Consider the following 21318-nt stretch of genomic DNA (forward strand, 5'->3'; position numbering starts at 1 on the left):
AGTTAAGTGGTACAATCATCCCAACTTCCCCTAAATAGCATTTATCTACAGATTTCTAAATCGATATCAAACTAAGAATGTCTAACATTTATCGTAGATTATCTTAATCTACTACTTATCAAACTAATTACTATCAAAATTAATATGGCACTATTTGGCACTTATTGATAAGAAAAATGAATAAAACACTAACACGGTTTGTTGAAAAATCATTAGTTTCTCGTGATTTCCCGGAAAATGTTCAAGGTACTCTTCCTTTTCGCGACTGTCTTGGTTGCAGCTTTCGGTAAGTACATTTAATTAATTCAAAATATATTCATGAATTCTTGAGATCGTTGAAGTTCTTTTTATATAAGCTACATTAGAGTCAGTATATTTATTTCTTCTGTACTCGAATCCTCATTTTGCTGCCCGTCCTAATTAATCTATAAATTATTCATTTATTTATTGTTTAATAATCACTCGTATTCGACAATGTTAGGAAGTGTGCTTAATTTTGCAATAATACTAATTGAGATGTGATTTTATCCAATGAAGTTTTTACTGATATAAGCAATATTAATTTCTTCGGTACTCGAATCATCATTTTGCTGCCCGTCCTAATGAATCTATAAATTATTCATTTATTTATTGTTTAATAATCACTCGAATTCGACAATATTAGGAAGTGTGCTTACTTTTGGTATAATACTAATTGCGATGAAGTTTTTACTGATATAAGCTACATTAGAGGCAATATTAATTTCTTCTGTACTCGAATCATCATTTTTCTGCCCGTCCCAATGAATCTAGAAATGTGATAATGTGCTTCCTTTTAAAATATAGCTAATTGATATGCGTTTTTTTACAATTAAGTTCACGAATCTAGACAATATACTCACAATATCATTTTTAGTTTAGGAATCAGTCAGATTAAAAATATAATGATAAAATGAAATAGTTTTCTTTTTTACGTGTACAGTAAACTTTTAAATGTGAAGAGAAAAATTGACGTTCTCTCTTTCTAAAACTGTGTAATGAATGATCATAATATACAATAAGATAGAACGAGATTTATGATAATTAATCATGGGGTGATTTAGAGTCATATATGGCACAACGAGGCTCAACGGCGGTTAATGTTTCGTGACCCGAGGGGTTAGCATTATTATTTAGCTTGTCTTAAATTACGTTTATTTTTAGTAAACTAGCCGAGGCAATGAAATAAGAAAAACATCGGGCAGTAAGAATAATACTGGTGGAGTTATTTTTTTCTTTGATTTAATTCGTGTAATTTAATTAAATAGGTGTGCTGTGTATTTTTAAATTTATCAAATATGGTAAAAGTTTTTTCAACTTTCTAATTATAACTAAGTATGACTTACTTTCATCGTATTTCTACACCAAATTATTTTTTTGTGATTTAATCGCCATTTCTGGTTTATTATTCATTTTGCAACATTCTCAAAGTTGGGACCACGTAGTTCCAATCACGGAAATTCCAAAAAAAAAAAATAACTCTAAATTGCTTCCAATTTACTAATTTTAAAAAATGGCAAATTTTTCAAAAAATTATAAATATTTCTAAATCGTCAAAAATTTTGAAAAATTACAAAAATTTCTGATATTGAAAAAATTACAAATATTTCAAAAATTAAAAAATATTTCAAAAATTACAAATATTTTAAAAATTACAAATATTTCAAAAATTACAAATATTCCAAAAATTACAAATATTTCAAAAATTACAACAAAGGAACCAATGAATTAAATGTCTTACCACTTTGAAGATATTTATTGATGTGTATATTTCCAGCTGCACCAACGGCTGATGATGATAGCTACTGGCGTGTGGTTGGAGGGTCCAACGCTGCCGTCAATGAGGCCCCCTACCAGGTGTCTCTGAGGTCCACCAGCAACAGCCATTTCTGCGGAGGCTCCATCCTGAACTCCCGCACCATCGTCACTGCTGCCCATTGCGTTGTTGGGTAACCAAAAAAACAATCTTATAAAATAATAGTTCTGCTACTTAATGCATTTCCGATAGATATATGATGTGTTATTTGTCCGATAGTTTATGCTTTAATTATTTATTTACTATAGATATATAATATAATTGTTTATTGTGTTATACTATTTTGTCAGAAATACGGTTAGTTAATACATATAGCAATTCATTATTCGTGTTTTAAGAAAATGAAGATTTCAATTATGATGCTGATTCATGGGATCATTATTATTAAAAAAATATATGAGCACAGTGTTATTTTATAATAATCCAATACAAAGTTACTCATTTCTAAAAATATTTCCTTCCTTCTTTGGTAATTTTTAAGTTCTTTGGTTTTCAATAAATTATCTTTAATCTCTGTTCACTTATTTAATTTTAATTGGCTTTGAGAATTAGGAAAAGCGATTTAATAAAAATTCCACAGTAATAATTTTCTAAACAGCAATAAATTCCTTATTTACCGTGATTACGTATAAATAAATGATATCCGAAAGGGATGTCGCGAATTTTATTAACACTTGGGACCCCGCACCAAAATGAGAATATTTCGGCTCTGGGGATATATAACGTACCTTTCACTTTCATGAAACATCGGCTTTATAAATCCATAGATGCACTCTGAATTCCGTTCCTATGGACGTCATTTTTGATGCAAGCTGTTAACAAAACTTAGTAATATTTTTATAATCAATATAATTTGTTATTGTTTGGGATTTCACTGCTCACAAGCTGCTTCGAGAAAACCGCCAATGATTCTTACTAAAGATGAAATGTTTTTATTTTATCAACAGCCGTACAGCTGCCTCCACGAGGGTCGTCGTAGGAACCATCTACCTGAACTCCGGAGGCACCCAGTACTCGGTATCCAGCATCACTTACCACGCTAGCTATAACGCGAATACCATCGTCAACGACGTCGCCGTGGTCATCACTAGCACCGCCATCGTCGCCGGAACCGGCGTGGGTACCATCTCCCTGTCTACTGGCGTCACTGGCGCAGGAGTCTCCGTCAAGCTTACCGGATGGGGAACCACAAGCGTAAGTCTACTTCAAAATCAATGTTTTTTCATCACCTAATTTTTATTTAGTCGTTTAACACTTAACTGATTTGATACAATAAATTGAATAGTGTAAGCAAGACGTCTGACGTGTGAGTGCGCAGTGAGGTGCCGCGTGAGATGTTATTTTTTTTTGATAAGTAGCCAATTCATACCCTGTCGAAACGTGGATTTATTTTTAAAAAATTTTACCACCGTCAATATAAACGAAATATGTGGCTTGTGCATTGATAAAGGGCTGTGGTAACAGAGGAATGGAATCCATGACGCCTGTCAACTCAGCTACTGACAGGAGAAATACGTTTGACTCATTCGTTTGAAGCATGCAAAACTTGCATTTTGTGAACGACAGTTATTTGATATTCCTGAACTATAAGTAGCATTTGAATGTCTCAGTAGTGGCTCATTTAATTTGTTGTATTTTCAGTACCCTGGAACAGCCCCCAACACCCTCCAGAAGATCACCCTTTCCACCATCTCCGATGCTGACTGCAAGAGCAGGCTGTCCTCTGTAGGAGCCACCTACGCCACCCAAGTGTGCACACTCACCAAGGCTGGAGAGGGAGCTTGCCACGTAAGCTATGCACTTGTTATATTACTTTACTTGTTATATATGGTGTTGTTGTACCGTTACATGTTATGTTGTCGCGAGAAAAATATAAAAAACATATTCAAATTCCCGAAAAGCCTTTAAAGTGCTAACATATGTTAACTCCCTGAGATTGTTCGGAAAAATTTGAAGGTCATTGGAACATAACATCAGTTGGAATGATAACCGATTTGGATGTATAGTAACCATTTTAGCAGGATTTAAAAATTCAAAAGTTAAATCAATTTAAAAATGCAAAAGTCCAATAAAAATGTCTTTTGACAGGCTGTGTATTTTTTTAAAATCAGATATGATTTGCTAATTTGGTCCTGTTAAATTACTCTTGCAATAAAGCTAAAACTGCAAATTACTGATATCATTTTTATTCCTTAGGGAGATTCCGGTGGCCCACTCGTGTCTGGAACTTCCCTGGTCGGTATCGTCTCCTGGGGATCTCCTTGCGCCAGGGGTCTTCCTGATGTCTTCACCAGAGTCAGCTCCTACGTCACCTGGATTAACAACAACGCCCAGTAATAAATATATAACTAATGTTTATAACCTTTCAATTAATCCATGTAAATGTATGCCGAATTTTAAATACACCAAATGCTAAACATTGCAATAACATAAACCAAATAAAGAACTCCGAACAAACCACGTATTTTATTACCGTATTTTACAAATATTAACTACAGGACATATTTCTGCAGAATGTACAATTTATTTGTACCCCTGTGCTGAATCAAGTAACTCCCAACACTGTCAACTGGCTGAAATTCTCAGCATTCACCGTAATTTAAAAACAAATGAAGACCCCAAGGCAAGAAGTTGTTAACTTACATTTTCGTAAAAAATGAGTTAGAATGCTCTCTAAACTAATTCGCATACGCTCTTTCCAATGAACACCATGCCAGAGCTTAAAAACGGCAAGAACATGCTTAAATCAATGTGATGAACATGTTAACTACGTGTTTCTGTGACATTAAGTTGATAAAATCAGGGCAAGAACTTGTTAACTACTAAGTTAACAAGTTCTTGCCGTAATTCTGTAGTTAACAACTTCTTCCCATCTACATTGGTTTAGATTTCTATGGTTAACATGTTATTCACTCACTTTAACGTTTACCTTGGTGGTTTTAAAAAGTTTTGCAGTGCGTGTTTTTTATTTAAAAATCATCGAAAATGAGTTCCAGTGGTGAAAAAATGGTGAAGATGTGTCAAAAATTGATCAGGGAATCAGGTAAGCTGTATAAAACATTATCGTTCATCTTAATTTATCCTTAAAGTAGTTTGAAAATGGGTGAATCATTTTTGTTTTGGTGTTTTTCTGTCTAAAAGTCAACAATTTTTTATTATAATGCTTATTAATTTGTTTCAGGAAGTGTTCAAGAGTTCACTAATTTAGTACAACCTGAGAAGCATTTAGAAATACCTCAAAATAATGTAATTTTAATGGATGGTAAATGCAAAAAATATGTTTTACTCTGTGACTCTGAATATTCTTTTATGTTTTCTTATGTTTTGAATTCCTTCATTAATGCTTTACAATATTTCGTTTCAGAAAGTGTTCAAGACTCTTTGACTGGTGTTGAGTTTGGGATATTATTAGGAATATCTCAATATGATGTCATGTTAATGGTAGGTAAACTTAAAAATAATTTATTGTGACACTAAATTCTTTTGAACATTGAACTAAAAATGATTATTTTATTGTACTTTGTATTTTCAGAAGATAATCAGAGTAGTCTAGAGTATATCGCTACTACCACTGGAACAGGAGATATAATTTTGGAATACGTACAACAAGATGAGATACTCAATACTTTAAATCAAACTGGTGAGTTTGATTTAAAGTATTGAGTAAATTGTACCTCGCATCTGATTTGTCAATCCCAAAACTGTATGAGCTCTATAATATGTTTTGTGGAGAAAAAGAGTATGCCCCTGTTTCGTTGAATCGTTACACTAGGATCTTTACAGAGGATTTCAACTTGTCGTTTAGTGTGCCTAAGACAGACACTTGTGGGACTTGCGATAGCAAAAAATCTGACCAAATGCATGTAAATATGTATAAAGCTGCATTTGAAATGCAAAAACATGATAAGAAAAAGGCATCTGAATGTGATGAAACTTGTTTCATCACATTTGATTTGGAAAAGACGCTACCTCTCCCAAAGATATCCACAAACGTGGCTTTCTATTTAAGAAAACTGTGGCTCTATAATTTGGGATTACATTGTGTGACAAAGGAGTTAAATAGGGCATATTTACATATTTGGAGTGAAAACGAAGGAGGCAGAGGGAGAGAGGAAATTTCCAGTTGTTTAATGGCCTTTGTCAACACCATGCAACTTCAGAGCAACAAGTCTCACCTTATTGCTTGGAGTGACTCTTGTGCCGGTCAAAACAAAAATATATATTTTATGATATTCTGGCAATATTTAATTCTAGCAAAAAAATTCAAAATAATTGACCATAAATTTCCTGAGGTTGGTCACTCATATATGGACTCTGATAGAGATTTTGCATTGGTAGAAAAAAAAATTAATAGATGCCAGTCCGTTCAATCAGTGGACCAATATGTAAATTTAATGATGTCGGCTAACACAAAAAATATACCCATCGTGACAATGATGGCTGATAAGTTTGTTAATATTAAAGAATTAGGGAGCAATTGAACTTTATACACAATACAAAAAACACTATCGGAAAAAAGGTTAACTTTCAAAAAGGAATTCGCTGAATAAGAGTGAAGGAATTCGGGATTTATAAATATCGCGAATCACTCTCCGAAGAAGAGCCTTGGAAAGAAGTGGATCTTAAAAAAAAGGTGTGAAACATTATCTTCCCCGCCAATGATGTCATCAAAAGTGAGAGATAACAAAGAAATCGATGCGGCCAAATGGAACGATATCCAAAAATTGTTACCATACCTGGATGAGGTTTTTCGTGGATTTTTTAAGTCTCAAAAAAAATTGACACATGCTCTGCTACCTTTTCTTTTCAATAATAATTATTATTAAGTTACTTTATATCAAAAAAATGTTTAATTTGTTTGATTAAATAAAACAACAAGAATTTAACATGTTCTTGCCTTTCAATTCTGTATCTTCCTCACCTATCCCTGAAGATGGCATGAACATGTTAACTACATTTTTTTGTAGAAAACATGTTTATTTTAACTTTTAGACTGCAAAACTACTTAATATTACTAGATGTAATGTAAATTTGGTTTGTTTACTTTACCATGAAGGATCAGTACATTGTATATGACATTCAAATAAAAAATTATAAGGCAAAACGCAAAAGTCTAAATATCTCAGAATGCCTTCAATGTAAGTTAACAACTTCTTGCCTTGGGGTCTTCAAATAGTAAAAATTTAATACCCTAAGCTAGGCAAAATCATATATTTATTCCAAATTCCTGTAATATTCAAAATTCTGTTAATAAAAAAATAAGAAAATACACGGATTTAGGAAATGAGATAAAAAGAATTTGGCATTCTCAGACTATAAAAATGTTACCATTCGTTATTTCGGCTACTGGCATTATACCTAGCTCTCTCATTAAAAATTTAGGCGTGTAAGATCTATCAAAAAATTTATATTTAAAAATGCAAAAATCAGTCATTTTAAATACATGTAGGATAACGAAAGATTTTTTAAATATTTATGTTGAGGGATCAGTAGGTTTTATAGGCCCTGTTAGGAGTTCTACCGAGCCGAACCCTCTTATATGAAAATATTTGGAGTCGGTGAATTATTTTCCCATTTGATCTCTGGTGAGTTGACGTGTTGTTCTTGTATTGTTTTGTATTTATTTTGCTTATATAATGCACTTGCCTAATGTTGATTGACTAGATGATCATTTGTGGAAAAGTGTGTGGAAGGGTTTAGTTTTTCCTATGGGGAAGATTTAACCCGGACATAAAGACTAATATTTATATAAAAACAAAAGTTCCATTATTTGGTCAGCTGTCCATTTACTAGTGGCTGACAGATTTGGGTGCCGCGGTGTTGGTAGGCAAATCCAGAGACGTCATGTTGGATACCAGCAGACTGTAAGAAATCTGCCTCTTTAGCCCTTAAGTTCAGTCCTATCCAGTCCAGTTCTCAAGTCCAGTCCTCTCAAAGTCAGGGTTGATCGATGATAGAGATAAAGACGAAATGATGCGTAAATGAATAGAACTAAATTGAACTCTCTTCAACCATTTGAAGGAAATATATTTTGGATAGGATCCCTATTAATTTTCAACAATCGACCAAATAAACAACTTGATACGTCGACGAATTACAGTATAATTAATACAGTCTCTTTGAAATATTATATTGTATATTATTCTTATATTTGTTCTACAGGACTTTTTTATTTTATTTTCCGTCATCAGCTATGATGAGTTTCTCATTACTTCTATGAATTATAATAACGAGAATTGTTTTTTGATCGAACGGTGATGTGTATCACTTGCAAAAGCAGTTATAAAAATTATACAGTAATTTTTTTATTAACAATCTTTCAACAGAATACCATTATTTTTATTTCTTTCAGTTATTAGATCATTTGAAAAGCCGAAGATAGGTTGAGAGGGGGTTAATCCTGAGCTGGTGCAATTTAACAGTCCGCTCCGGGCGCCAACATGCCAAGGCGCCAAGGAGTCGAGGAGTAGAAAAAGATACATAAAAATACTTACCTGGCAGGTCACTCCAGATTAACATGTTATATTAGAAGGTTTTAGCTTTTAAAGATACGATTTTAAAAACACAAGCAGCCTTACTAATAATATAAACACTTCCCAAACGTTAAACGGTATTTTAGTTACACGTTAAATAAAGGACCACGAGATCAAATTCAGCTTGGTACTAATAAAATATGTATTTAACTGTGCTCCGAAATACCTGGCGTTGAATTTTAGCGGAAATTCCCGTCTTGAAGAAGTGAAGAATTTCGGACATATTATTTTTAAATTGACTGGTACCTCATAAATGTAATAAATATCTATGAAAGTTATGTTTTTATAACATAATGTCTTGTGCAATGTGCATGTGTAGCAAACTATAAATCCAAATTGTCAATTTAAAAAAAAAAGAGAATTATTATACATTTTTTTAAATAATTTTTAATTGTATAAATAAATTTTCTTACGTACCTATTCCCTAAATAAAAGGAACGTTATTCTAATTTTCGAGCTTTCTACAATTTTTTTGTACTTTTTGTATTTTTTTTCATGTTTGAAATTATAGTATTCCAATATATAAAATTTATAGTAATACACGGTGACCGGAAACACGTAGCACATAATGGAAAATCTGTGAATCTACATAACATAGAGTTACAATAAAATAAAATTGGATTTGAGCATTTCGATTATTCTTTATAATTTTTTCGGTAAACAAGGGTTAAAACAATTCTTTTGGAGCCCGTTCTATGTTTCGACGCATTTTAAAACACATTGCATCTGAAATTAAGTTTCTGTATATTAAACAATTTCCCGCTTGTACTACAAATTTCCGGTCACCCTTTTTATTCGTACTGTTACCATATTATATTATTATTATTATTATCTTTTAAAGTTTTATTCAATGAAATTATTAGTTACATGCATTGAGGAATTTTTCGACCACCATGCTAGGCACATGCCCGTGTTATGGTGGTCGGTTTTTGGTTTCTCAGTTAGGTAAATTACATATGTATTAATGAACCACATTGTAAACTGTTGATTTCTCTAAAGTAAAATAGATACATAAAAAAGAATTTGAAAAGTATATTATATTATCGAGGTATTGCTCTTTGCCGAAGACATCAAGCTAAACAAAAAAAAAAAAAAAACAAAAAAAAACAAAAAATAACTGATGTAAATTATTGCCAAATACTACAGTCAATATTAATAGGTTTAAAAATTGGTGCGTACAGAGTAGAGTAGTATTGGTGTAGACAAATGCAAAACCTTGAGTTTCTGCAGACATAGAAATCCTGTTTTATTTGAATATTCCATTAACAATACAGCTTTAGAAAGAGTCACGTAAATGATCTCGGAATTATTTTAGATGAAAAACTAAGTTTCGCCAATCATATCCACCAAATTATAAACAAAGGTATAATTAAGAACTCCATACAATCCATTAAACTGTTATACATATCTCTAGTTAGAAGCAAAATTGAATACAACTCAGTAGTTTGGTCTCCCTTTTACAAAATTCACATTAATAACATTGAACGAATACAAAGAAAATTTCTAAGTTTTATAAAATTTATATTAAATATCCCACTAGAAGTCTTAAAATATCATTTCTTATTAAATACTCTAAAAATAACACACATTGAAAGACAGGCGTAAAATAAACGAGTTAACTTTTTTATTCAAAATTCTAAACTCAAAATTCAGCAAGTTATAAACTTACGAATACCTACAATAACAACACGACAAAATACACTATTCCACTGCAACACACATAAGCACAATTACATTGCGAACTCCCCAATACAACGGTTTCACACTATTTTTTATTTTTTATTTTTTAATTTTTTTATTTTGGAAGCAAACAGTCGTACAGTAAAAAATTATAACAATAAACATTCATATGTTTTAGACCAATTAAGTTCCATTGAGTTAAATGTTGGTTTAGTAATTTTTACCTACGCAACATATTTGTTGCGTAGGTAAAAATTACTAAACCAACATTTAACTCAATGGAACTTAATTGGTCTAAAACATATGAATGTTTATTGTTCAATTTATGAAGTTTATTGTTCAATTTAATAAAATGGAAAAAAAATAAACATAATAAAGAAATACATAAAATTAAAAACAAATACTAAACGTATACTAACATATATAGTCCCCCTCAGCACAGGATCTCCTAGTGAGGAGGACTTCAATGATCTGTTTTAATTTTATATATATATATTTTTTCATGTGCCGTACAAAAATGTACCTAATTATTTAAAACAAAAAAATAAAATAAAATAGAAAAAATACAATTTTTCGCATAGCTATACTATTCACTACGGGTGATAATAATGTAATTTTCACAACAAAAAAATCGAATAAAATAAAAGTATTTTAATTTATTAATTTATTAAGCTGAATTTTATATGATATCAAGTTATAGTTGAAAATGTCTACATCTCTAGAGGCATTGTGAGTTTCACAGATACGTACTATTACAGAGTTTTGCGCGTATTTGGATTTACATGTGGTATTCTAAATAAATCGTTCGATCTGGTGTTTTGCTTGGGGCAACGAAATGCAATCCTTTCTAGCAGATATGATGAATCAACAAGGCAGTTCACAATTTTGTGTAAGAATCATCAGAGATTTTTCTACGTTTATATAAAGTGACAGGGACAAATTGATGGTCACTAAAACGATACGATAGGTGTTTCATAAATTTGTTCTGAATATTTTCAATGCGATCAATATACCTATGTTTGATATTGAGGATTCCAAATTACTGAGTCGAATTCTAGTTGAAAAACTATGGGAAACCAATACTTAGGTGATGTCGATATATTTAATATTAACTTTGCGAATTTTGTGGATCACGCAAAAGACTTATTTCAACACTATTCCTAAATGAAAGTTGTATTTTTGTAAACCAGTCAGATCACTGTATTTTTGAATTTGTGTTCTTGTTCTTTTCATTTTTGTTTCTTGTGTATATTATTTAATGTAATTTTATTTTTATTATTTATTTTTTATTTATTATTATTACATTTATTACATACAAGATATACAAATATAAAAGGAAGCTTTGACTATCCAACTAGGAAGTTTCCCGTTTTAGGATTTATTTCTTTCTTGTTTCAAAATTATATAAATAAAAAAATAAATATACTAATTGATTTCATACTAACACAGCGATGACTGGATTTAATCCATTTTTCCCTGCAATAGCAATGTGAAGAACTCTGAGCAAATATTTACATTAAACTATATATAATTAAGAAGAATTATACGAATTGAGTCGACTGTATTAATGAGTTTATTTTTTAATTTTTAAAAAATATCTAAAAACTCTTACAGTATTGCTTATAAAGATTCCATAATACGCCGCTGCAGCGCTGGTGTAGCTATACGAAGAGCCCCGTATACTGCTCGGGTTAAAATATTTGCTCATAATAATATTCATGCAAGATTTATTTTAGACTGGCACTACTTTGTTCTAATCCTCAAAAACACGATCATTTTCGCATTTCGCGTTTAGTTGCTAACTTCGCGTATCTTTAGATGACATTTGCGATGTCTTTGACCGTTTTGAATTGCTTCAAAATCGTAAAACTCGATTAAACGCTCCATATTTGCTTAATATTAATTAATATTAGGCTTCGTATTAAGAACAACTAAAAACTTTAATTCTTTACAAGCCATTAAACTATTATACGTAGCTCTAGTAAGAAGTCTAATTGAATATAACTCAGTAGTTTGGTCTCCATCTTACAAAATTCACATTAACAACATTGAGCGAATACAAAAAAAAAATCTACGTTTTATAAATTTTAAATTAAATATCCCTGTCGAAGACATAAAATACAATTTCTTATTAAATACTTTAAAAATACATACATTAGAAGATAGACGTAAAATAAACGATTTAACGTTCTTATTCAACATACTTAACTCTAAATTCGACTGTTGTGAACTCCTGCAACTTATAAACATACATACACCCACAGTAACAACACGACAAAATACAATATTCTACAGCAGCACACATAAGCGTAACTACATTGCCCACTCTCCGATACAACGACTTCACACCATGGGAAATCATTACTTGGGTGATGTTGACATATTCAATACCAACTTGGCAAGTTTTGTGGATCATTTAAAACATTTATTTCAACAATACTCCTAAACACATCATGTAAACCTACAAATAGCTGTAATTTTCTGTTTTTGTTTCTTGTGTTTGTATGACTTGTTGCATAGCTTTTATCAAATGTAATTTTATTCTTATTTTTTATGTTTAAAAGTATCTGTCAAATTAAAATTATACTACCAACCATATAAAAGCCCTCTGGATGTTAAATAAATAAATAAATATGGAACGGATATTTCAACTCAAAAACATTCCTCTGACAGTGCTGCAAATGTGTATTACTGCTTTTATACATTTTAATTACGCGACCGAATACGTTAGTAATTCGTCACTCATCCTGGGGGTTGGGCGGTTTTAAAATCTGTGAGATACCCTTCAGTATTATCTATTATAAGTAAGAAGGTGAACGTTTAGACTATCCCAAAGCATAATTATTTATTTTAAAGCTATCGACTGCGAGCCGAGCGCCCAGCCACTGTGCTACCAAACACCTTAATGACTTAATTATATCTCTACTATATGAATCGCATTAATAGTTGATATAAATAACATTTATCTCTGAGATTCCCAAATCCATAATTCCAAACAAAGAAAGTATAAGATTATTTTTATCACAATCTAACAGATGCTAATTCTCCAATTTTATGATAATCATACAATTACTTACGCGATATCTCCATCTGATTTCGCGTGCATTGATAAGATATTTGAATAAAAGACTAACGCGGTTAGTTGCAAAATCAGTAGAGTTCGGTGATTTTCAGCAAAATGTTCAAAGTACTCTTCCTTTTCGCGACCGTCTTGGTTGCAGCTTTTGGTAAGTAAATTTGAAATATTCACATGGACAATTGAGATATCCATTATAAGCTATTTCTTAATAACAATCTATACAGTCAGATATGATTTGAAAGCCTCACGACCAAAAGTACTATCGTGATTGATTTTTGGTGTATCGTGTGGGGCTTCCTCCTTCATTAAGAAGTAATAAAATATTGCTGAACTCTTTTTTAGATAAATTGATGCGTAAGGAAACCAAAGGAACCAATTAGGCCTTTAAATTAACTTACTGCCCAAATTTTGCCACGTCTAGTTAACTTCATTGTGTTATTAGGACAAGCTAAACAAACCAAAACTATTTGAACGGTATGCAAAAGTTCACCTTGTTGATAAAATTGGGAGACCTCTTAATAACTTTTGTGTCAAATATTTCAGCCTTAAATCCCATTCCTCAATTGGAGAAAGATTTTAAAATAAATTATTCTATCTACATATTATATCAAAAGGTTTTTTTCGTTTATCCCCTGTAGACTTACAACTACTAGACCGATCAAGTGAAAAATATTATAAAAAAGTAATCCCGGGTACACGTCAGCTAATAAAATAGAATTAAATCGAAAGGAAATTTAATTTTAGTAGTGTAGTAACCACGGAAAAAAACCCACAACTAAATCAGAAAATTACGTAAATTGATTTTCGAAGTTCCGTAAAATTATAAATTTATCGTGATAGCATGATTAATTTTTGGGATAATATGTCATTCTGCGCTTCCGCCCTTTGGCCAACATTTCGGACAGCGTGGATGTGCTCTGCCATTACCAAGGCGGATATTTTTTTCTCTTCTGGTTTTCTAATACTTGCAAATTAACTGTAAATATTGCTGTAAGTGCTGCAATATTTTAGTACTTCTCAAATTACTGAAAAGTTTTTTTTTATTTCTCATAATTGAATTAGTTCCGTTATCATATTGTTAAAATGAATCATAAAATCTAAAAAAAATTGCTTCCTATCTCCCCTTTTTTTTAAATTTCGTTTTTTTTTTAATGTAAGCGATTTTGGAAAAATTGAATTTTTCAAACATTTAAAAAATTTTAAAGTAAAAATTTAAAAACTATTTAAAAAACTGCTAAAATTTTAAATAAAAAAAATCACCTATGTTTCAAAATGCTTACGCATAACAGAGAACCAAATATTTCAGTAATTTACGACTTCGAAGATTTATTTTATTGATGTGTATTTCTAGCTGCACCAACGGCTGATGATGATAGCTACTGGCGTGTGGTTGGAGGGTCCAACGCTGCCGCCAATGAGGCCCCCTACCAGGTGTCCCTGAGGTCCACCAGCAACAGCCATTTCTGCGGAGGCTCCATCCTGAACTCCCGCACCATCGTCACCGCTGCCCATTGCGTTGTTGGGTAACCAAAAATACAATATTATATTTGACAGTTCTACCAGGCATTTTAAGAAAATATTTGAAAACCTCACATATTTAATTAAAGAAAAATATTAATAGTTGCATATTGTGAAAAAAAACCTCCATTCGTAATTGTATTCTACTATTTAATAAGAAATACAGCACAATTATCTATTCACTCCTCAATCCTTACCGGAGGCGAATCGTTTTCATTATCAATGGGGGTTCAATCAGATTTTAGATTTTAGGTAAAATTTTTATTCGATTTGAAAAAATAGGAAAACCGCTTAGAAACCATCACAATATTTATTTACTGATAAAAATATTTTGTTAATATGTGTTTCGAAGGTGAGATCTGACGAATTGTGTCTGATCTCTGACGTGTGTTCTAAATTCCGGTTATGTGAGCAGCAAAAAGTAGCAATTTCATTATTTACGTTTGTCTTGTTTATCTTTGCTACTGTTCGGGAGTTCACTGCATATACGCTCCTTCGTCAAAACCGTTAGTGGTCTTTACTCAAAACTGACACGTTCTTACTTTTCGAACAGCCGCACAGCTGCCTCCACAAGGGTCGTAGTAGGAACCATCTACCTGAACTCGGGAGGCACCCAGTACTCCGTGTCCAGGATCACCTACCACGCCAGCTACAATGCGAACACCATCGTCAACGACGTTGCCGTCGTAATCACCAGCACCGCCATCACTGCCGCTACCGGCGTGGGTACCATCGCCCTGTCTTCTGGCACCACTGGCGCCGGAGTCTCCGTCAAGCTTACTGGATGGGGAACCACTAGCGTAAGTCTACTTCAAAACCATACTCTTTTTAATGATTTCATTCATATTATTTAATCGTTTCTTAATTCCTTTTTAATATATCAACGGTGGCTCATTTAATTTGTTGTATTTTCAGTACCCTGGAACAGCCCCCAACACCCTCCAGAAGATCACCCTTTCCACCATCTCCGATGCTGACTGCAAGAGCAGGCTGTCCTCTGTAGGAACCACCTACGCCACCCAAGTGTGCACACTCACCAAGGCTGGAGAGGGAGCTTGCCACGTAAGCTATGCACTTGAATATACATATATTATTTGGGTTATGTTGCACCGTCACACTTTGCGGTCTAAGCCTCTAATCCATGATTGCCAGCGAGTATTATTTTATGTCCCATCTACTATTCGCCTAATGTTGAAACTAAATTCTTACATATGCAATTCATTTTGGGAGGCGGCTATGGGTACCATCGTCCAAGGAACCGTTAAATGGATAATTTAATATCAAGTGGTGATGTTAGTCCGGGTCTTGGTTACTAATGCGTCTACCCACCAGCAGCGTGCTAAGCCATATCGCCAGAGACTTGTTGAGGAAGACCTTTTGATCTCTCCAGCAGGACTCTCTAGGAATATCGCCTTGCACCGCACTAGTAGGAATGGATTTATACGTCCGCAACTCCTGGACACACTGACCCCCAGATTCCTACGCACCGTAAATGCCTTTTTCCTCCCCGAAATTCTCTCTCCTTCTTTCCCTTAAAACACCCTTAATACAGAATTTCTAAATAAGATACTTCATTAATTAATATGGTACTATACCTGTGACCCTCTCCCTTATCACGTTTCATTTTATGCGCCTATCTTAACCTTCGCTTTCCGAGCAGAACATAAAAAAATATTTAATCGAGCTTGAAAAGACTCTGTAATACCAACATATCTAAAGTCCTTATGATTGATTGGACAAGTTTGGAGGTCACTGGAACACACGCCACTAGCTAAGTCATTGAGAATGACAACCGACTTGGATATCTAATAATATGGACCAATGAGGTTGTCGCCTACAACGAATTTTCATGTAATTTACAAAAATACGAGAATCATATTAATTTGAGCATGATGAGAAACGAATTTAGGGAAAATTCAGAATAGTACCGAATATATTATGCATAAAAACATCGATATTGATGTCGATGTGACGTCACTGACAATACGAGTACTGCAATAATGTCGTTCGAATTGCGAATTGTGTGTGAATTTTTATTTATTTATCCAACATTCACTTTGAAAGCACATCATAACTTCGAAAAATTTGAAGATATCGAGAAACTAATTTAACTGTCGTTATTAACTCCTTAAATTCAATATATTTTCTTCAAAATTAATTTACGAGAAAATTTCATTTCAATTTGACAAAAGACCACTAAAAAAAATATTTGCATTGGTTGAAGACAGGTGGTGTAAAATATGTTTATAAATTAGACAGGAATTGCTTATTTTGATTACGTTATTGATTAGACGACTTCAACCATTCTAGTAACAAAAACTAAAGCTCCTCTCTCACCACTGCCAAATACTGACAACCTTCTTTATTCCTTAGGGAGATTCCGGTGGCCCACTTGTCTCTGGAACTTCTCTGGTCGGTATCGTCTCCTGGGGATCTCCTTGCGCCAGGGGTCTTCCTGATGTCTTCACCAGAGTCAGCTCCTACGTCACCTGGATCAACAACAACGCCCAGTCATAAATATTAAATTAATATTTAAAACTCTCCAAATAAACTATAAAAAAAATTATCAACACGAAATTCACTATATGACCTAAATATTGCAAAAATTTATACGAAATAAAGAACAGTGAACGAATTATGTATTTAATTATTATATTTGACAAATACAAACTTCAGGACATATTGCAGAAGTCAAATCCATTAATCCAATCCTACTAAACCAAGTAACTCCTAAAATCCTCAGCATCCCACAATGATCTAATCTAACAAATAATTGTATTGTACGTCAATTCAGTGTCTATAAGATATAACAATACGTGTTATTATTGAATACTGACCTATTGGGCTCTACAAGGAAATGGACACCTTATTACAGAATGTATGTATATACCTACTCGTAAACCCAAACCCGCCTAAATTTGGGAAGCGGGTTTGGGTTATCGCTGCTCCGGGAACCATTTATTGGATAACCAACACCTTTGCCATAGGTTACCCCAAGTGGTTCGCTACTGTCTGGTGATTTAGCAGTGGTGCCCGGATTCATCGGATGACATCTGTTCAGGATGCACCTGCCCACTAGTTACGTGGCATGTCGGATCGGTAGAGGCTGGTTTGTGAGTAACCCTTTGACTTCTCCAACTGGTCTCTTGTCCTATCCTATAAATGTTTTACTCCTGGACGCACTGAAACCAAGATTCCTAATCACCCCTCATATATTTTTCTTTCCCAGAACTTCCTCTCCTTCCTTTAAATATTCGCACATTTCAGAACATCTTCGTAACCTTCACTGGTTCAAATGCCCTGGAAAAATCCAGTACAAACTGTGCTGGATGGTGTTTAAATCCATCAATGAAATGGCCCCACCTTACATCTATGAACTATGCGTCCTGGAAAACACTGGTCTGAGGCAGTCAACTAATCAGCTATAGTCAGACTGACGGAACCTAAGCGGCAGCCAAATACTAAGAAGTTCATCAAGGAAATATTCAGTTATACGTATAAATTATTTTAACGTTTTAATGGGGAATATAAAATAAATACAATTTAATTTTTTTATGGTTACAAATTAGGTAGAAAGCAGATATTAAGAGTAAAAATATTGTTTTTTTTTTTGTATTATTCAGTTCATTTTTTTTAAATGTATGATAAGGATAGATAAACAATAAAAAATAATTGTTTTGATTTAAGTATAAAGTAAGGTGATGTTGACTTTAATCTTTTTAAGGGTAAAGGGTGAAAAATATCATTATCTCTTAGGGTATTATAAGATTTGCAGATAAGTCTGATTAAAGGAGGTTGTATATAAAATTAGGTATTCGTCCTGATATTGCGTTCAGAATCACGAAATGCAATGCTTTTTAATGGATCTGGTGAGTCATTAAAGCAGTTCACAATCTTATACAGAATTATTCGTCATTTTTTTCTCAATTTGCCGAGTAAAGTACACTGAAGATTTTCAAAACTATACAACGGGTGTTTCAATTTTTTTTAAATATTGTCACTTCGGTTAATAAAAGTTTGGTATTGAGAATTCCAAATGACAGCTGCAAATTCTGGATGAGATTTTATATTATATTTACAGAAGTTCAAGTGTAATAGTTTTATTTAGTGGTTTTGTAATGCGTAGAATGAAGCCCATTTGTTTGTAAGCTTTTTTCTAAGGTATGTTCAACATATGGTTGATAAAACGCACAAAATATGTTAGCCCTAGCTAAAAACTATCCTTTTTAGGATCTTATACCTCTTACTTGAGAGTACCATTGGTTTATTGACAATAATATATCATAAAATATAATATATAATATTTTATATAATATATAAATATAATACAAATATAATATATAATATCCCTGTCGAAGACTTAAAATACAATTTCTTATTAAATACTCTAAAAATACATACATTAGAAGATAGACGTAAAATAAACGATTTAACGTTCTTATTCAAAATACTTAACTCTAAATTCAACTGTTGTGAACTCCTGCAACTTATAAACATACATACACCCAAAGTAACAACACGACAAAATACATAATTCTACAGCAGCACACATAAGCATAACTACATTGCCCACTCTCCGATACAACGACTTCACACCATGGGAAATCATTACTTGGGTGATGTTGACATATTCAATACCAACTTAGCAAGTTTTGTGGATCATTTAAAACATTTATTTCAACAATACTCCTAAACACATCATGTAAATCTACAAATAGCTGTAATTTTCTGTTTTTGTTTCTTGTGTTTGTATGACTTGTTGCATAGCTTTTATCAAATGTAATTTTATTCTTATTTTTTATGTTTCAAAGTATCTGTCAAATTAAAATTATACTACCAACCATGTAAAAGCCCTCTGGGCGTTAAATAAATAAATAAATAATAAATAATCACACTTTACTAATGGATTAAGATTATACATCTCAATTCGTCTCTTTTCGAGGGATGAATCATATTTAGGAAGATGAATCTAATCACATCCTTGTGTCGACCATCTTAATATTTGCTTTTCCTTTCCAAATCAGCACATTAAAGGACATACAATTTTAAAATAAATATCACGATTAAACAATAAACAGTGTTAAACTGAATTGACATCCCAAGTAAGTATGGTCTTGGATATTTGTAACTCGATAACTCAACACACTGACAATTGAACACACCTTTAAAAAGTGATATAAAGTCATGAAAAGTGATGAAACAAAAAGTAGGTTAAATAGTTACGTAGTGCTTAAAATTATTCGAGTTCAACGAACTTAAGAATTTAAAAAAGGAACTGATTAGTATTAATTATATCAGAAAAGTGGTAAGTAGGTAAAATTTTGTTTTTATAATTATTTTTTTATTTAAAATGCATATTTTTATGTTGACAGATCTAAGTAAGCAAAAAATTGACAGTATCTACTGTAAAAAATTAAGATAGATAATCTTATATTTGTTGCTTCTCGTGAACTGATCACGATTGAAGAATTTAATTTTATCTAATTTATATAATGTCTCAATTAAAACATCGGGAATAGACAAAATTTTATCATGTCAATGTTTAAATTTTATTATAATATTAGTTCTGTAAACAGTTCGACTTAGTTACATTTATGGACTCGTGTTTATGGACTCTGGACGCAAAGTCCATAAATGTAACTATGTATCTAATTTTCCCTTATTTAGTAAATCAAAATATAAACTCTTCATCTTAAATCTTAAAATTCGTAAATATATAGGTACTATACACCCTTATTTTATAAGCAATAGTTATTAGCCTGAAACACTCATCCACATTGAAAATATAGTAATAATTATTATTGCTTATAAAATAATTGTTACCCTTTGTGCTATGCATAAAAAATCTTGTCTTAAACATTAGTTTACCAAAAAATAATAATGAATATTTGACAAGTTCTAGTATCTTCACTAAAAAATTTGGACATTTTTTCTCGACGCCATCTAGTGAGAGAGTTAGCACTTACAATGCCTTTCTCATATAAAATAAAGTTGGTTGTTTTCAGGTGAAAAAATGTAACAAGCAGTAATTGTTGAATGAAACACTAGTATATATTGAATTATTTCGCGGATAAGAGATAAGCCGCCATAGCTCAGTGGTCAGAGCTGTCGACCGGAAATCGAAAAAACACGTCCCGTTGGCGTCATATATCTTTTATCAGGAGATTTTTCAATGTGGATGAGTGTTTCAGGCTAATAATTATTGCTTATAAAATAATTGTTACCCTTTGTGCTATGCATAAAAAATCTTGTCTTAAACATTAGTTTACCAAAAAAATAAAAATTACTATATACCTACTTAATTATAAACCATAAATCTTTTACATATCATTTTTTTGAATTAATGTATGGAATTAGGTATACAATTTGTCAATAGAAAAGTCACCATCTCAATAACAAATCTTTTTCAGAACTGTCTTCAGGAAGTACCATAAAACTGATTATTCATTATAGAAACCTCGATCACGTAAACTCTGGTGGGATAAATCCACCCAACAAGGCCACCATCTTGAACCGGAACCGGCAAGAAAGAAATTTGACAGATGAGATAATAATTAATTAACCTGATTTAAAAACAAAATAGAAAAAACACAGATAAAAAGGCAAACGTTGCAACTTCGAATTAATCACAGGATCAGTATCTTACGGGGACAACACTCTACCATTAAGGTACT

The 21318-nt window shown here is 32.3% G+C and overlaps 2 protein-coding genes across 2 annotated transcripts; both read left to right on the forward strand.

Annotated features, from left to right (window-relative positions):
• Window positions 1-228: 228 nt before the first annotated feature.
• Window positions 229-4282, forward strand: LOC149411912 (chymotrypsin-2-like). Its single transcript, XM_089646399.1, has 5 exons — window positions 229-286; window positions 1796-1967; window positions 2782-3028; window positions 3476-3622; window positions 4031-4282. The coding sequence occupies exons 1-5, from the start codon at window positions 238-240 to the stop codon at window positions 4169-4171; spliced, it is 756 nt and encodes a 251-aa protein (XP_089502525.1). The 5' UTR covers window positions 229-237; the 3' UTR covers window positions 4172-4282.
• Window positions 4283-13209: 8927 nt separating this feature from the next.
• On the forward strand, window positions 13210-17279 carry LOC149411913 (chymotrypsin-2-like). Its single transcript, XM_089646398.1, has 5 exons — window positions 13210-13274; window positions 14478-14649; window positions 15198-15444; window positions 15560-15706; window positions 17018-17279. The coding sequence occupies exons 1-5, from the start codon at window positions 13226-13228 to the stop codon at window positions 17159-17161; spliced, it is 759 nt and encodes a 252-aa protein (XP_089502524.1). The 5' UTR covers window positions 13210-13225; the 3' UTR covers window positions 17162-17279.
• The last annotated feature ends 4039 nt before the right edge of the window (window positions 17280-21318 follow it).

This window comes from Hesperophylax consimilis, chromosome 24 (genome assembly GCF_061612785.1).
Source record: "Hesperophylax consimilis isolate HC1 chromosome 24, BYU_Hcon_1.0, whole genome shotgun sequence".
Classification (NCBI taxonomy): domain Eukaryota; kingdom Metazoa; phylum Arthropoda; class Insecta; order Trichoptera; family Limnephilidae; genus Hesperophylax; species Hesperophylax consimilis.

Bases quoted from the DNA above. Each gene is read 5' to 3' on its own strand.
- LOC149411913 (XM_089646398.1), top strand. From the start codon at position 13,226: ATGTTCAAAGTACTCTTCCTTTTCGCGACCGTCTTGGTTGCAGCTTTT. The intron at 13,275-14,477 runs GTAAGTAAATTT...GTGTATTTCTAG, and splicing joins CGTCTTGGTTGCAGCTTTTG to CTGCACCAACGGCTGATGAT. The intron at 15,707-17,017 runs GTAAGCTATGCA...TTTATTCCTTAG, and splicing joins CTGGAGAGGGAGCTTGCCAC to GGAGATTCCGGTGGCCCACT.
- LOC149411912 (XM_089646399.1), top strand. From the start codon at position 238: ATGTTCAAGGTACTCTTCCTTTTCGCGACTGTCTTGGTTGCAGCTTTC. The intron at 287-1,795 runs GTAAGTACATTT...GTATATTTCCAG, and splicing joins TGTCTTGGTTGCAGCTTTCG to CTGCACCAACGGCTGATGAT. The intron at 3,623-4,030 runs GTAAGCTATGCA...TTTATTCCTTAG, and splicing joins CTGGAGAGGGAGCTTGCCAC to GGAGATTCCGGTGGCCCACT.